The 14887-nt window shown below is 31.3% G+C and overlaps 1 protein-coding gene across 1 annotated transcript; it reads right to left on the reverse strand.

The window, feature by feature from the left end:
* Positions 1-1124: 1124 nt before the first annotated feature.
* LOC119615482 lies at positions 1125-1832 on the reverse strand. Its single transcript, XM_037971484.1, has one exon. It carries the CDS (start codon positions 1830-1832, stop codon positions 1125-1127), a length of 708 nt encoding a protein of 235 aa, XP_037827412.1.
* Positions 1833-14887: the final 13055 nt, after the last annotated feature.

Genomic DNA, 14887 nt, shown 5'->3' on the forward strand with positions numbered 1-14887 from the left:
TACTGACCCCTGTGGAACACCGGCTGTTATTTGGTAGGTTTTTGTCCATCATCTGTATCATACAGTAGGATTCTGTTATCCAAGTAGTCCGCTATAATTGTGTGCATATAATCATGCACCCCTTTGTGTTTGGAGAGCTTCTAATATCACTCTCCATTTGGCCGTGTTAAAGGCATTTTTAACATCTAAGGTTATTATAGCACAGAAACCTTTTGCGAATTTAGATTCCATCGCTGTTTTTACAACGTCATTAATGGCATCAACAGTACATCTTCCCTTTCTGAAGCCATACTGATTACGTGATAAGCCGCCAAGTTCATCTATACGTTTTGTAAGTCTGTTGAGTATTAAGCTCTCAAATAGTTTTCCTAGTGAATCAAGCATGCATAAAGGTCTGTATGAGCTTGGTTCGTTTAATGCTTTGTCTCCTTTTCGCAGGAGAACAAGTTTCTGTATTTTCCACTTCGCGGGGAATTTTCCTGTTGCTAGGCATAAGTTAACGTGCGTAGTAACAAATCAGGCCAGGTTTCGCTTACTAATTTTAAAACTATATTTGGAATGCCATCTGGCCCGGGACATTTCCCAACTTTTAGCTTTTTTGCTGCTATTTTTAGTTCCTCTTCACTTAGAGGGTAGAAACCATTTGGTTGTTGTAATGCTTCTTCTCTACTCTTCTTGTCTTTGTCAAGTGGGAAGAGTGTTTCGACTATTTTATTTGCCCACTCTGGTTCTTTGATTCCAGGTATAGGTTTTATGACACCTAGTGTTTTTCTGACTATCTGATAGGGTTTACCCCAGGGATCTGAATCAATTTCATTACAGAGTTCTAGCCAGCATCTTCTTTTGCTCTTTTTAATGGCTTTTCTCAACACTTTACGACATCTTCTGTATTCTAATTTAAGAGTGAGATCGTCATGGTTTCTCGTAGTTTCTCTGCGTGCTATTAAACACCTTCTCCTTAGCTCTCGCACTTCATCGTTCCACCAGTACACGGATGGTTTGCTTCGGTATGGTTGGACTCTCGTCATTCCTACATTACAAGCCTTGTTATTATATCAGTCAGTGATTTTACGGCACACTGAACATTGTCTTCTATTGGGGTTCTTAAATTTCTCGCTTTTATTCTAAGTATAGTCAACTAATTTATCCTCTTTAAGTTTCCTAACATTCCACTTAGGAAGACTTATATCGTTTTGTGCTAAAGCAGAATTATCGTCAATGCAAAATGTAATGTATTGGTGGTTACTTAGTGTAAAATCTTCAAGTACCATCCAATTCATGTTGTCATTATAAAAATTGGTTGTTCCAAATGTAATGTCAATTATACTTCCTCCCGGAGGTCTCCTAAAAGTATATTTTTGACCTTCGTTGAATACAGTAAGACCGAGACTGCCAATCATCTCGCTCACTGTTGCACCCCTATTGTCTAGTATATTACAGTTCCATTCAGGGGATTTACTATTGAAATCTCCTCCAATCAGAACCTTACATCTCGCTCCTCGAATAGATTCCTCTAAGTTGATTATAGCTGCAGCAAATTCTTCGTGACATGTATTAGGCGAAAAATAACAACTGTAGATCCTCACATTATCGACTGTTGCATATACAAATCCAATGTTGCTTTCGTCAATTTCTTTAACATTTACATTTTTGTTTCTTATTATTATAGCTGCACGGTGGCTGATATCTTCGTACCAATTGAGAGATGATATTTTACCATATGGTTCGCTAACTAACACTATATCTATATCGTCTTCTGCTGCCTTCTGCATCATAAGATCTTGTGCTTCTCTTCCTCGACCAAGGTTTATCTGAAGAAACTTTCTAGTCATTTCGTTGGTTTTCTCTTCTATTGTTTATGCAGAACATACTGCCTATGTAGTGTTTTGTATTCTTTAAACCCTCTTCTTGGCATATGATGCACCTCATTTCTTCTTTACAGTCTTTAAATTTGTGACCGGAATTGCAGCATTTTCTGCAGATATTTGTTCTATCTACACCATTGCAAGACTTTGCCATATGACCTTGATCTAGGCATTTGAAGCATTGTATAGCTTTATCCAATTTTTCTCACTCTGCACATCACCCATCCTATTCGAATTTTGTTGTTTCTTAAAAGGATAGCGGCAGCATCCTCCTGGATTTGAACCAAGGCTTGCTTGGTCTTTCCGAAGGATTCTCTAACATTGAGGATTTTAATATCAGTGAGCACCATGTCTGTCACAGTTTTGAGTGCACTTATAATATCCTCCTGCTCTGTTGATTCGTCCATGTCTCTTATGTCGACTATGCAGTTCTTTTTAACCGTTTTAATTGTGACATTGTTTCCCAATGTGTTTCCAATAGCACGCGTTAATTTTTCTGCCTGTCCCTCGCCTTTGTTGAATTTAATTAGGATATCGCCATTTATTGTTCTTCTCATTGTTTTTATATCTACACCGATTTTACTGGGGTCAATATTCTTCTTCATTTCTTTCAGCACATCAGCGTAAGTAGCATCAGTATTTGCCTTTATTGTCAATGCTTCTCCTTGGTCAAACCTTATCTTCGTTTTGGTTTTTTCTTTCTTCCTTTTCTCCTTCCGATGCTTCACAGTTTTCCAGCCGTTTTCTTCACTGTTTTTGTAGGCCTTTTCTTTCTCGTTTTTATAAGCTTCTTCTTTCTCGACAACTTGAGGTTGTGTTGATCTCGGAGTCTCCATAGCTATACGTTTTTTAGGCTGCTTTTCGCTATCAGGTGATTTTGACATCGATCCCCTGTTCCTTTTTCCTTCTTGGCGTAAAAAAAAAAAAAAAAAAAAAAAAAGGAACAGGGGATCGATGTCAAAATCACCTGATAGCGAAAGCAGCCTAAAAAACGTATAGCTATCTATCTAGCTATCTATCTATCTATCTATCTATCTATCTATCTATCTATCTATCTATCTATCTATCTATCTATCTATCTATCTATCTATCTATCTATCTATATATCTATCTATCTATCTATCTATCTATCTATCTATCTATCTATCTATCTATCTATCTATCTATCTATCTATCTATATATCTGTCTATCTATCTATCTATCTATCTATCTATCTATCTATCTATCTATCTATCTATCTATCTATCTATCTATCTATCTATCTATCTATCTATCTATCTATCTATCTATCTATCTATCTATCTATCTATCTATCTATCTATCTATCTATCTACTATCTATCTATCTATCTATCTATCTATCTATCTATCTATCTATCTATCTATCTATCTATCTATCTATCTATCTATCAATCTATCTATCTATCTATCTATCTATCTATCTATCTATCTATCTATCTATCTATCTATCTATCTATCTATCTATAGATAAATAGTATGTATGTTTATTTAATTAGCTCGTAAATACTATTAATAACGTTACCAAAAGTTCGTTTAAACCTCTTCACAATCTTCCATGATTCATCTGATTTCTATTTTCACTATCTTACCTCATCTATGATTGACCCAAAAAATCTTTATTCTCATTTCTCTATCACTTACACTTTCGTAATATCCAAACAACATAAATTCCCTAATAATGCCATGTAATCCTCAAATTAAGCTTAAAAAAGATAATTCCGAAAACTTTATTAAAACTTCTATAAAATATTTGAATAAGTATCTAACACACAACTGTCATACAACACACTCAATTACAATTTGAAAACTCTTAATGACAAAAGGTGACACACATAAATCATTGAAATGGATTATGACAGTGACACTGACAGCAAACATTACACGATTGCTAACGATTGTGTTCCGCTTGTTATATGGCGGGAAATCTAACGAATGAAGCTCTTAACAATTTCCTAATGGGCGATTAATGACGAAGACACAAATAAAAAAAAAACAAACAATTGAGAATTAATACTTCATGCTTCATACCTTCGGCAAATTATCACACAAACAAATGTCAAATAGAAATATAATTGAAACGATTTGGTTTTATTATATTTAAATGTGAATTGTTGAAAAAAGACCCTAAAATAGATAATCTGATGCACACAATTGATAAAGAGGGAGCTATGTAGCTATAGAGGGACGAATTTATTTATCAGGCTTACAAAAATAACACGTACATATAAAGAGCCCTTAGTATTTGAAAATATTTATAAAGATGGGATACAATTCATAAAACCAACCTTATAATAGTGTTAACCTTTATTCAACATCTTTGTGTTTTTTGTTTAAATAAACAGATGTGTCTGACTGTTAGTGTGGTTTTAATGTCTGCCAAAGACACTTTTTTATTTCACAAACCTAGCAATGGCAACATTTCGTAATTTGGTACCCGGGCTAAAAATGTAATTTCTGTGTGTTGCATAAGATTATCCAGACCCTTTTTACAACTGGCAAATGCTCACACTAATTATTGTTATTATTTATTTTCAGCTTTATTTTGTTAAATAAGTACTTAATAAAAGTAACAAACGTAAAAAATGTCGTCGGCTGGTTGATTGGTTGACTGAGCTCATTAAATGCTTGAATGACTGAATTGTGATGATAATTTTAAGGATATTTTACGCATATATGAACTTTAACATGGATTTATGTGACCGTCCAAAGACAACTCAGAAACAAAACAAGCATAATTTTTAACATACATACTGAGTAACGGAGAGAATTTGAAATCGTACTGTTCCATCCCAGATGGAAATATAATATAAAAATCTAAAAAATTATAATTTTCCCCGATATTCGTTTGTCAGCTAATGTCTAGACTATAGACTAGACTATAGACTAGACTATAGACTAGACTATAGACTAGACTATAGACTAGACTATAGACTAGACTATAGACTAGACTATAGACTAGACTATAGACTAGACTATAGACTAGACTATAGACTAGACTATAGACTAGACTATAGACTAGACTATAGACTAGACTATAGACTAGACTATAGAGACTATAGACTAGACTATAGACTAGACTATAGACTAGACTATAGACTAGACTATAGACTAGCCTATAGACTAGACTATAGACTAGACTATAGACAAGACTATAGACTAGACTATAGACTAGACTATAGACTAGACTATAGACTAGACTATAGACTAGACTATAGACTAGACTATAGACAAGACTATAGACAAGACTATAGACTAGACTATAGACTAGACTATAGACTAGACTATAGACTAGACTATAGACTAGACTATAGACTAGACTATAGACTAGACTATAGACTAGACTATAGACTAGACTATAGACTAGACTATAGACTAGACTATAGACTAGACTATAGACTAGACTATAGACTAGACTATAGACTAGACTATAGACTAGACTATAGACTAGACTATAGACTAGACTATAGACAAGACTATAACTAGACTATAGACTAGACTATAGACTAGACTATAGACTAGACTATAGACTAGACTATAGACTAGACTATAGACTAGACTATAGACTAGACTATAGACTAGACTATAGACTAGACTATAGACTAGACTATAGACTAGACTATAGACTAGACATAGACTAGACTATAGACTAGACTATAGACTAGACTATAGACTAGACTATAGACTAGACTATAGACTAGACTATAGACTAGACTATAGACTAGACTATAGACTAGACTATAGACTAGAGTATAGACTAGAGTATAGACTAGAGTATAGACTAGAGTATAGACTAGAGTATAGACTAGACTATAGACTAGACTAGACTATAGACTAGACTAGACTATAGACTAGACTATAGACTAGACTATAGACTAGACTATAGACTAGACTATAGACTAGACTATAGACTAGACTATAGACTAGACTATAGACTAGACTATAGACTAGACTATAGACTAGACTATAGACTAGACTATAGACTAGACTATAGACTAGACTATAGACTAGACTATAGAAGCTATAGACTAGACTATAGACTAGACTATAGACTAGACTATAGACTAGACTATAGACTAGACTATAGACTAGACTATAGACTAGACTATAGACTAGACTATAGACTAGACTATAGACTAGACTATAGACTAGACTATAGACTAGACTATAGACTAGACTATAGACTAGACTATAGACTAGACTATAGACTAGACTATAGACTAGACTATAGACTAGACTATAGACTAGACTATAGACTAGACTATAGACTAGACTATAGACTAGACTATAGACTAGACTATAGACTAGACTATAGACTAGACTATAGACTAGACTATAGACTAGACTATAGACTAACTATAGACTAGACTAGACTAGACTATAGACTAGACTATAGACTAGACTATAGACTAGACATAGATAGACTAGACTATAGACTAGACTATAGACTAGACTATAGACTAGACTATAGACTAGCTATAGACTAGACTAGACATAGACTAGACTATAGACTAGACTATAGACTGGACTATAGACTAGACTATAGACTAGACTATTGACTAGACGATAGACTAGACTAGACTAAACTAAACTAAACTAAACTAAACTAAACTAACTAACTAAACTAAACTAAACTAAACTAACTAAACTAAACTAAACTAACTAAACTAAACTAAACTAAACTAAACTAACTAAACTAAACTAAACTAACTAAACTAAACTAAACTAAACTAAACTAAACTAAACTAAACTAAACTAAACCTAACTAAACTAAACTAAACTAACTAAACTAAACTAAACTAAACTAAACTAAACTAAACTAAACTAAACTAAACTAACAACTAAACTAAACTAAACTAAACTAAACTAACTAAACTAACTAAACTAAACTAAACTAAACTAAACTAAACTAAACTAAACTAAACTAAACTAAACTAAACTAAACTAAACTAAACTAAACTAACTAAACTAAACTAAACTAAACTAACTAAACTAACTAACTAAACTAACTAAACTAAACTAAACTAACTAAACTAAACTAAACTAAACGAAACTAAACTAAACAAACTAAACTAAACTAAACTAAACTAAACTAAACTAAACTAAACTAAACTAAACTAAACTAAACTAAACTAAACTAAACTAAACTAACAACTAAACTAAACTAAACTAAAACTAAACTAAACTAAACTAACTAAAAACTAAACTAAACTAAACTAAACTAAACAAACTAAACTAAACTAACTAAACTAAACTAAAACTAAACTAAACTAAACTAAACTAAACTAAACTAAACTAAACGAAACTAAACTAAACTAAACTAACACTAAACTAAACTAAACTAAACTAAACTAAACTAACCTAAACTAACTAAACTAGACTAACTAGACTAGACTATAAGACTAGACTATACACTAGACTAAACTATAGACTAGACTATACACTAGACTAAACTATAGACTAGACTATACACTAGACTAAACTATAGACTAGACTATACACTAGACTATAGACTAGACTATATTATATAATATACTAACGACTACTTACTCATACTATAGAATGTATTTGCTAAAAAGTACTTTAGTATCTGTTTACTAAATCCTTAAAAATAACCCTTTAATTTTAAAACGCCTTTCCAACAGGGCTCTATACATTTCATAAAAAATTCACTGATTCGCTAAAATTAAATGCCACATTACAAGTTTAATCAACATTATTTTTATTTTCATCAACAGTGTCATCATGATTTTATATTCAACATTTTTCCCTCTTCCTTCATCATATCACATTTTGCACAGATGTGTTTAAGGGTAAAATGAAAAAAAAAAAACTGTCAAAATGAATTTAAAAGGGCGTGTCTGCTCATTTTGGTTGCCATACACAGGATACCGCCACTTAACTGTGATTTAAGCACCCATTATTTGTATTATTATCCTTATTTGTATTATTATCCTTATTATATCAAGTATCTATTACATGACATGCATACATACATTTCTGCTAATAATACTCACCCCTCCCCATTTTATTTATACTCTATTGGGATAATTAAATGATGAGTGCGAAAATTGTGAGAGCGAAATGTATTTATATCCAGAATGTAGCAATTTGTTGAAAAACAACGACCCTTATTAAAAATGTTTTACATTAAAAGCGTTGAAGCGTGGATGCTGTCCTGTTTGTTTTTATTATAATCTGAATTTAAGTGTCCTGTGGCGTTTAATCTCTACTTTGTTATCTTTGTCTCTATCTATGTATATTTTTTGTAGTTCCCAAAAAAAAAAAAAAAGTTGTTTATTTTTATGCAAATATTACTTTCATCTAGGAAATTATATTATTTTTTATTTAAAAACTGTTTTGCTGTTTGGTTTCTACTATGAAAGGGGGTTGAATGGGTTGATTGTAAGTAGAGAATAAAATGCTGGTGTTTAACTTAGAGGTGTGGCTTTAGCAAAACAGTTTTTAGATATAATTTTTAGATAATAAAAGTCGTTATTTTAACAAAAATCTTTTGATTTTAGCAAAGTTTTTTATCAAGACAAGTGTGTTATGTGTTTCAGACTTATGAATATGTATTCTATCACAAGTGAGTAAAATAGAATATTGAAATTATCGATATGAAAATGTCGTTCCAGAATGAGAGTCCCATTATAGCGGAAATGCAAAATGAAATTAAAAATTGTAGCCCATACACCTTTTAGGAGTGTTACAGCATTTTAATAGTTGTCACAATAAAAAAAATCTACATATTATAAATTGCAAATACAAACTTAATGATGGCTATTATTTGAAATATTCCCTTTTTTTGAAACTCTGTCAAAATCAAATAGCCCACCCAAAAAGAAGCCAAATCCGAAAAAAATGAAAAAATTAAAAGCAACATTTTGAAAAACAAGTCATCGGGTCAAAATTTTGCTACTCATAATTATGATTGTGAATATTGCAAAAATAATAATAAAAAAAAAACTACAAAAAAATAATAAATAAAAAAATATTTCTACGAACTATTCACTTTATAGGTGGGCACACGTTTGTTTTAAAACTGAATGCCGCCAAAACAATAACAACAACGACAAAAAACAAAGAAAAAGCATCGCTAAACAGTTGTTAAAAAGTTGTAAAATAACGATCCTTAACCACACCACACCATGCAACACATTTAGCTCTGTTGCATACGTTTGTTTGTTGTATATTAAGTACCACAAAGTAAACTTTTTGAACTTATTTATTGGCATTTGCATCCCTCAATATAATAATCTTCTTTTTGCTGTTACGTCTCTCATTTTTTTCATCTTTCATTTCAAATTGTGCAAAAAAATTTTTGTATGTTGTTTTGACAAAATATATAATAAAAACAAATCAACAGAAAAATGAATGAAGTGAAGGAATAAAAATGATGAAGTGCATCAAAAAGTTTGCAACGAACTGAAAGTACTTTATATGAGCTTTTTAAAAGACACAGTATTGGCAAGGTAAAACACCATTATTAAACAGGAAATTCATAAAAAATACCTATAAAAAGGGAATTTATGAAATTTTATCTTTAAAAGGAAATTTTTTAAAAATTTCTTATAAAAGTAAATTTATGAAAAAAATCCTATAAAAAGGAAATTTATCAAAAATACATGGTAACTGACTAGAACTGAACAGAACTGAACAGAACTGAACTAGAACTGAACTAGAACTGAACTAGAACTGAACTAGAACTGAACTAGAACTGAACTAGAACTGAACTAGAACTGAACTAGAACTGAACTAGAACTGAACTAGAAACTGAACTAGAACTGAACTAGAACTGAACTAGAACTGAACTAGAACTGAACTAGAACTGAACTAGAACTGAACTAGAACTGAGACTAGAACTGAACTAAGAACTGAACTAGAACTGAACAGAACTGAACTAGAACTGAACTAGAACTGAACTAGAACTGAACTAGAACTGAACTAGAACTGAACTAGAACTGAACTAGAACTGAACTAGAACATCGAAATGAACTAAAACTGAACTAGAACCTAACTAGAGCTGAACCAGAAACTGAAGTAGAACGGAGGAAATTTGTAAAAATTTCATGTAAAGGAAATTTCTGAAATATTTCCTATATAAGGAAAATTTTATGAAATTTTACCTATAAAAAGGAAATTTATAAAAAATTCCTGTTTAAAAGGAATTATCTAAATTTCCTGTAAAATGGAAATTTATGCAATATTTCCTATAAAAAGGAAATTAATGAAATTTTACCTATAAAAGAAATTTATTCAAAAATTTTGTATAAAAGAAAATTATCAAAAATTTCCTATAAAAAGAAAATTTATCAAAATTTCCTATTAAATGAAAATTTATCAAAAAATTTCCAATAGAAAGGAAATTTATCAAAATTTCCTATAAAAAGGAAATTTATCAAAAATTTCCTATAAAAAAGAAATTTTTTTAACATTTCCAATAAAAAGGAAATTTATCAAAAAATTTCATATAAAAAGGAAATTTATCAAAAATTTCCAATAAAAAGGAAATTTATCAAAAATTTCCAAAAAAAAGGGAAATTTATCAAAAATTTCCAATAAAAAGGAAATTTATCAAAAATTTCCAATAAAAAGGAAATTTATCAAAAATTTCCAATAAAAAAGGAAATTTATCAAAAATTTCCAATCAAAAGGAATTTATCAAAAATTTCCAATAAAAAGGAAATTTATCAAAACTTTCCTATAAAAAGGAAATTTATCAAAAATTTCCTATAAAATGGAAATTTATCAAAAATTAGCTATAAAAAGGAAATTTATAAAAAATTTCTCATAAAAAGGAATTTATCAAAAATTTCCTATAAAAAGGAAATTTATCAAAAATTTCCTATAAAAAGGAAATTTATCAAAAATTTCCTATAAAAAGGAAATTTATCAAAAATTTCCTATAAAAAGGAAATTTATCAAAAATTTCCTATAAAAAGGAAATTTATCAAAAATTTCCTATTAAAAGGAAATTTATCAAAAATTTCCTATAAAAAGGAAATTTATCAAAAATTTCCTATAAAAAGGAAATTTATCAAAAATTTCCTATAAAAAAGGAATTTATCAAAAATTTCCTATAAAATGAAATCAAATCAAAAATTTTCTAATAAAAGGAAAATTCAAAAATTCCTTTAAATAGGAAATTTTAGACAATTTCATATGCCTTAAAGGAAAAATTTACTGAAATTATCCTTAAAATGGAAAATTTATGAAATCCTGCCAATTGTTTAGGAAATGTTTTCGAAATCTTCAGAAATATTTCAAAATGTTCCCTTTCGAATTATTTTTTTCCAATAATATTGTTACAAACTTAACGTTAAATCAAACATTGCTGTAAACATCTCATAAAGTCGGCGTATAAAAAAAATCAGCATTTTGCAGAGTACTGTGAATTATTACCTCGAGCACACCTTAAAGCAAGGCAAGGTAACAAAACTACAACAACATATCAATACATTTTTCGGTTTTTTATTTGTTTCTTTTTTCATTTGAGAGTTTTTTTGGTATTGTTTTTTTTATTTTTGGGAGCATTGTTGGTAAACGAAGCACAGCGCCAGCTGAAATGTGGCGGTACTTGTACAGCACCGCTACATAAGTACATACATAGATATGATGTGAGAATAGAAGAGAATACTTTGAAATGTATGAAAATACTACAAATGAATGGTTGCTGGGACGGATGGATGGATGTACGGTATGGTTGATTTTAGATGCATTTTATTTATTTGCTGCCAGGCAATGGCTCAACATACATTCAGGCAATAACTTTACTTCTACCACTAGCACTTTGTCTTTAAGTTTTAGGTTTTTTTTCATCGTTTTGTAACTGCTGCTCGTGGGTGGGTATCATACATATTTTGGGGAATAAACGCCTATTGCAGCTTTAAAAAAAATCACACAAAGTCATCTTTAACCAGTGAAAAAAACACAGAAATAAAATCTTAAGTTCTTTATCCATTTCTGTGTTGTTTTATTTCTAACCTGCAATGTCTGTCTGCTCAGTGATCAAGAGTTAAAAGAAGAATTTCATGCCAATGCCAAGCAATCTATTCAGCCATTAATTTTTCGTGTATAAGGACGTTTTAAATGTTTCGTCTTTAGCGATGTCGTTATACGTCCATCATTGTTGGCTCATAACTTTCGAGTTCAATAGCAAGCCGCAGGGCATTTGCCAAACCTTATGTTACAAATATTTATACGTATTACTTACATAAGTATATACAGATATAGATACATATGTACATACATACAGTTGTATTATATACACAGTACATGTCTACATACTTACTAAGGAAGTCTCAATCGCCCACGTTTGAACTTGTTGTTTTATATACTGTGAAGATTTATTTGCACTGAAAGAAAAATAACTAAATTGAACTAGAACTGAACTAGAACTGAACTAGAACTGAGCTAGAACTGAACTAGAACTGAACTAGAACTGAACTAGAACTGAACTAGAACTGAACTAGAACTGAACTAGAACTGAACTAGAACTGAACTAGAACTGAACTAGAACTGAACTAGAACTGAACTAGAACTGAACTAGAACTGAACTAGAACTGAACTAGAACTGAACTAGAACTGAACTAGAACTGAACTAGAACTGAACTAGAACTGAACTAGAACTGAACTAGAACTGAACTAGAACTGAACTAGAACTGAACTAGAACTGAACTGAAACTAGAACTGAACTAGAACTGAACTAGAACTGAACTAGAACTGAACTAGAACTGAACTAGAACTGAACTAAACTGAACTACAACTGAACTACAACTGAACTAGAACTGAACTACAACTGAACTAGAACTGAACTAGAACTGAACTAGAACTGAACTAGAACTGAACTAGAACTGAACTAGAACTGAACTAGAACTGAACTAGAACTGAACTAGAACTGAACTAGAACTGAACTAGAACTGAACTAGAACTGAACTAGAACTGAACTAGAACTGAACTAGAACTGAACTAGAACTGAACTAGAACTGAACTAGAACTGAACTAGAACTGAACTAGAACTGAACTAGAACTGAACTAGAACTGAACTAGAACTGAACTAGAACTGAACTAGAACTGAACTAGAACTGAACTAGAACTGAACTAGAACTGAACTAGAACTGAACTAGAACTGAACTAGAACTGAACTAGAACTGAACTAGAACTGAACTAGAACTGAACTAGAACTGAACTAGAACTGAACTAGAACTGAACTAGAACTGAACTAGAACTGAACTAGAACTGAACTAGAACTGAACTAGAACTGAACTAGAACTGAACTAGAACTGAACTAGAACTGAACTAGAACTGAACTAGAACTGAACTAGAACTGAACTAGAACTGAACTAGAACTGAACTAGAACTGAACTAGAACTGAACTAGAACTGAACTAGAACTGAACTAGAACTGAACTAGAACTGAACTAGAACTGAACTAGAACTGAACTAGAACTGAACTAGAACTGAACTAGAACTGAACTAGAACTGAACTAGAACTGAACTGAACTAGAACTGAACTAGAACTGAACTAGAACTGAACTAGAACTGAACTAGAACTGAACTAGAACTGAACTAGAACTGAACTAGAACTGAACTAGAACTGAACTAGAACTGAACTAGAACTGAACTAGAACTGAACTAGAACTGAACTAGAACTGAGCTAGAACTGAACTAGAACTGAACTAGAACTGAACTAGAACTGAACTAGAACTGAACTAGAACTGAACTAGAACTGAACTAGAACTGAACTAGAATTGAACTAGAATTGAACTAGAATTGAACTAGAACTGAACTAGAACTGAACTAGAACTGAACTAGAACTGAACTAGAACTGAACTAGAACTGAACTAGAACTGAACTAGAACTGAACTAGAACTGAACTAGAACTGAACTAGAACTGAACTAGAACTGAACTAGAACTGAACTAGAACTGAACTAGAACTGAACTAGAACTGAACTAGAACTGAACTAGAACTGAACTAGAACTGAACTAGAACTGAACTAGAACTGAACTAGAACTGAACTAGAACTGAACTAGAACTGAACTAGAACTGAACTAGAACTGAACTAGAACTGAACTAGAACTGAACTAGAACTGAACTAGAACTGAACTAGAACTGAACTAGAACTGAACTAGAACTGACCTAGAACTGAACTAGAACTGAACTAGAACTGAACTAGAACCGAACTAGAACTGAACTAGAACGGAACTAAAACTGAACCAGAAATGAACTAGATCTGATCGCGCTTATCGAAAGTTCAAAAAAGTAATGAATTAGACCAAAATTTGATCTTTCTTTTCTCTCAATGTATTTAGTTGCAGCTTAACAAAAAAAGAGTTTTACTATAAAAAATAAAGAAGAGAAAAAAATCGAAGCGCCACAATTCATTCATCCATTAAATATATAAATTGTGGTTTGATTTGAATGCAACAACAGCATTCATTCCGTTCGTTTCGTAGGGATTGTAAGCCCAAAAAAAATAAATATCGAAGAAAACCATTCATCCTCATATTTGAGGTTTCACATTTTTAGATTTTATTGTTTTTGTTGTCGTCGTTGTTTTCTTTATAACTAAGACGATAAAACAAGGGCTAGGCTTACTCATTCTGTCAAAGTTCGAAAATAAAGTCAAGCATCATCATCTGGTATATTGTGACTTTTTTCGAAAATGTTTTTTTTGTAGTATTTACCTCATGTGGCATGCTCCACACGCGCACTATCTACGCTTTTCTGGATAGTTGAATGGTTTAGTTAGCTAGCTGTGACTGGTTGACTGTTTAAAGGCCTGGATATGATGGAAGTTTGCTTGACTGACTAACTTTAACTTAGCCCTTATACACCACCTCCGCATAATCTTTTTGGCGTTATTGTTTTTTTTTTTTTGGGTTTTTCTTAAACGCCACATGCATTGACAGCGTTACTCTTAGATTATTATTTTTGTGATTATGATTCTTTCTTTGTATTGTTGCATTTATTGTTGTAAGTATCCATCCATCCATCCGTT

The sequence above is a fragment of the Lucilia sericata genome, unplaced genomic scaffold (genome assembly GCF_015586225.1).
Source record: "Lucilia sericata isolate MDLA Ls3-8-SP2 unplaced genomic scaffold, ASM1558622v1 Contig005321F_arrow, whole genome shotgun sequence".
NCBI classification, from domain to species: Eukaryota; Metazoa; Arthropoda; class Insecta; order Diptera; family Calliphoridae; genus Lucilia; species Lucilia sericata.